General features: G+C 59.1%; 3 protein-coding genes across 3 annotated transcripts; 1 reads left to right on the top strand and 2 right to left on the bottom strand.

Moving 5' to 3' along the window:
• Positions 1–239: 239 nt before the first annotated feature.
• On the top strand, positions 240–503 carry DQ04_03161020 (conserved eukaryotic protein; the record flags this gene model as incomplete). Its single annotated transcript, XM_009312582.1, has 1 exon — positions 240–503. The coding sequence occupies one exon, from the start codon at positions 240–242 to the stop codon at positions 501–503; it is 264 nt and encodes an 87-aa protein (XP_009310857.1).
• A 253-nt stretch (positions 504–756) lies between these two features.
• Positions 757–1,182, bottom strand: DQ04_03161010 (hypothetical protein; the record flags this gene model as incomplete). Its single annotated transcript, XM_009312581.1, has 1 exon — positions 757–1,182. One exon carries the CDS (start codon positions 1,180–1,182, stop codon positions 757–759), a length of 426 nt encoding a protein of 141 aa, XP_009310856.1.
• Positions 1,183–2,951: 1,769 nt separating this feature from the next.
• On the bottom strand, positions 2,952–3,179 carry DQ04_03161000 (hypothetical protein; the record flags this gene model as incomplete). The annotated part of the gene is made up of 1 exon (XM_009312580.1): positions 2,952–3,179. The coding sequence occupies one exon, from the start codon at positions 3,177–3,179 to the stop codon at positions 2,952–2,954; it is 228 nt and encodes a 75-aa protein (XP_009310855.1).
• Positions 3,180–3,611: the final 432 nt, after the last annotated feature.

The raw sequence follows: 3,611 nt of genomic DNA, 5'->3' as shown, positions 1-3,611 counted from the left end.
GGGGGGGGGGGGGGGGCGTCGTGGGTATTATTTGCTTTCTGCTGGTGGCGCTGCTGCCACTTCCGCACGTCTTCCTTGGTGTGATGCACCCACGCAAGTGTGCGCATATATGTGTCAGTGTTTGTTCGCCGTTTGCTCCACTCACCGCCCCCCCCCCTCCTCCTCTTTGTTTTCTTTCTGTCGTCTGTTGTGTAGAAACTTGGCAGTGCGCGTACTGAGACGGCTGCTGGCAAGGTGAAATGCTGCGACTTACTCGGCTACGCATGGCCATCACGGTGGCTGATATCGAGGCGAAGATAAGAGCCTCGGAGGCGCTCAAGCCGGTGCAAGACGTCAAGGTGGTTGACGCAAGTGGCGGCTGCGGCAGCTTTTTCAACATCACGGTGACGTCGCAGGTGTTCCGTGGCCAACCGCTGGTGCAGCAGCACCGACTGGTGAATGAGGCGCTGAAGGTTGAGATTCCACTGATCCACGGCTTCTCCCTCACCACCAAAGTGGAGTAGTTGACTGGCGCCGTGTGCTCTCTCACACCACCTATGCTCCCCGCTGTTGTTTTCTTTTGCTGGTGTGTTGTCCCCTCACATTGTGCCCTCCCGTGCCTCGCAACCAGGCCTCCCTCTCTTCCTCTTTTTTCCTCGCTCTCGTTCCCACATACATTCAGACATGCACTTCCATCCTTTTCACTGCAGGGCAATGAAGTATCAATGCCCATTGCTGTCAAAGTTCTGCGGCCCGCGGCAGGCAAGTCTGTGCTCGTCACGGGCGGTGGCTCTGGTCTTGGCGAGGCGACAGCGCAAAGGTGGCGATCCTCAACCTCAACGAGAGGGGCGCGGCGGTGGCAAACGCCATTGACGGCAAATACGTGCGGGCAGGTGTAGCCAGCGAGGAAGATGTGGCAAACGCCATCCGCATCTCGACGGGCGCATTCGGGTCCGTTTTTTTTTTTTCGTTCTTGGCGTCGTCAACTGCGCCGGCATTGTCAGCAGGGCGAAGGTGCTTGGCAAGTGTGAGGTGTGCCCGCTGCGGGACTCCGAGAATGTGGTGACGATCAACCTCGTAGGGGCGCTTGGCGTCTGCCGCCATCGCGGCGCAGGCGACGGAGGACCGTGGCGTTCTTGTGAGCACTGACCCACCGCGTCTGGGCGACTCGTTGGAGTTTGCCGCGCTGGTGCACCGCATCATGGAGAGTGGCTTTTTTTTTTTTTAGTGGCGAGTGTATTCGCTTTGACGGTGCGCTGCGCATGCAGTCGGTGTAGCGATAAGCGCCACGGGGGTGGGATGGAGGAGTGAATGCATATCACGCCTCGGTTGTTGTTGCTTTGGAGGGGTTGCATTTGTAAAGTCCTGATCACTGAGCGTGCTGCTCAGCGATATGCATGTGTGTACACATATATGCACGTGTGCGTGTGGAGGGAAGGGGGGAGGAGCCAATTGCAGGTTAGTGCCTGCAACTTTACCGTCGTTGTCTCATTCATCTGCAATGTCGCGCCAACCATTTTGTGCCCTCCCTGATGGTGTTATTGTCATTCTTTTCTCACGCCACTCACTTACTCATGTCTTTTCGAAGGTGTCTGACGTCAGGGATGGATCACGAGGTTTTAGAGACCGATCCTGCTGCCGCGCTGCTCGACGCGAACGACGTCGACGACAACGCACGCCCAGAAGGAGCGGAAGAGGAAGAGGAAGACGACGAGGGTGAATGGGGTCCCGCCCTTTTCGAAGAGGAGGATGAGTGTGGAACGCTACTGTCGCGAGTGCAGGAGGCGCTGCAGCAACAACAGCAAGACCAGGCCCGGAGCGCGGCCCTCCCCACCGCTGCGGAGGACACAGACGGCGTGGCGGCCGCGTTGGGTCGCTTCGAGCGCATCATTGTGCGCTACCAGGAGTGCCCACACCTCCTCCACGGCTACTTGGAGGTGCTGCTTGGACCGCTCGTCGCAACGCTGCAGCACCTCCTCCCAGCAGCAGCCGATGTGTGGCGATTGGAGGAGTGCAAGGAGGAGACGGACTGTGCGGCATGCGAGGAGCCGCAATACACGCTGGGGATGAACTACGACGAGTACGATGCAGATGCTGCGAAGACGGCGATCCACCACGTTAGTCGCGCCATTTACATTGTTGTCAAAACTGCTGGTGAAAAGTGTTGCACATCGTACTTCCCAAATGATGTGAAATTGTACGAGGACGTCTTCTACGCCCTGCGCTGGTGGCAACGCAGCAGTGAGCGGCGTCGGGAGTGGGAGGTGCGCTACTCTCTCCTGTTGTGGTTGTCGAACCTCGTGCTCGTGCCCTTCTCCCTCAGCATCATCGACTCCGTCGCCGACGTCTCTGGCGGCCGGTCGCTCTCCGACGCTGTGCTGCAGACGGCAATGGCGTTCCTCAGCGACACGTCGAAGTGCCGCGAGGGGGCCGCGCTGCTCGTCGCACGACTTCTCACACGCCCCGATGGCGAGGTGCACCGCGTGCGCTTCTTTTCCTACGCTCAAGCGGCGATTGCAGATTCAGACAGCAGCAGCCTGCTGCTTCACGGGGTTCTCATTGCGCTCGCGAAGACAATGAAGTATGGGCAGCGCCGCGAGTTAGCACCGTTCGCGCCGCAACTCATACCGAGCGTTGCTGGTGTTTTCGAGACTCGCGGCAGCGACACGCTGCTCTGCAAGGCGGTGGTAAAGGTGGAGCAACGCTTGGTTCTCGCAATGCTGAAGAGCTGCTCGGCACCATGGAAGTATCATCGGCACATCGCTTCTCTCATGCAGAACTTGGTTGCCACCTGTGCAGTAGGCTCAGTAGAAGGGGAGGCAATATCGGCGGCTTCGAGTGGAGCCAAAAACGGCACCTCCGCTGCTGCTGCTGATGATGATGATGACGATGGCGGTGCAGATGATAACAAAAACGGTGATGACGACGATGTTGATGATAGGGAGGAGGATGTGATTGAAAACGACGAGGGATTAGAGGAAGCTATTGGACTGCTGCTGGAGGCTGTCTGTCACAAAGACACGGTGGTGCGCTGGAGCGCCGCTAAGGGTATTGGCCGCATATGCGACCGACTGCCGCGTGCTATGGCGGAGGATGTGATCGCCGCCACGCTGGATGTGTTCAGCAATGAGCACTCTGACAGCAGCTGGCATGGGGGTCTGCTTGCTGTAGCGGAGTTGTGCCGCAGGAGCATCTTGCATCCGCAGCACCTCGCCAGAGTGGTGCCGCTTGTAACAAAGGGACTTGGGTTTGACCTGATTAAGGGGACGTACAGCGTCGGCTCCCACGTGCGTGATGCTGCGTGCTACGTCTGCTGGTCTATCGCCCGCGCTTACGACGCCTCAGACATTGAGGAGCACGTACATAATCTCAGCACCAGCCTTGTCGTCGCCTCGCTGTTCGACCGGGAGGTGCACGTGCGACGTGCGGCGGCGGCGGCATTTCAGGAGTGCGTTGGGCGACTCGGCAACTTCCCTGATGGCATTCGCCTCGTCACGACAATGGACTTCTTTTCCCTGGCGTCGCTGCAGAACGCCTACCTACACGTTGCCCCACAGGTCGCCGACAACGCGGCGTACCGGGGCCGCATGCTGGAGGAGCTCGTGGCGTGCAAGCTGCTGCACTGGGACCGC

Source organism: Trypanosoma grayi (genome assembly GCF_000691245.1).
Source record: "Trypanosoma grayi strain ANR4 Tgr_316_V1, whole genome shotgun sequence".
NCBI lineage: Eukaryota > Euglenozoa > Kinetoplastea > Trypanosomatida > Trypanosomatidae > Trypanosoma > Trypanosoma grayi.
This window is presented reverse-complemented; position numbering and strand designations above follow the sequence as displayed.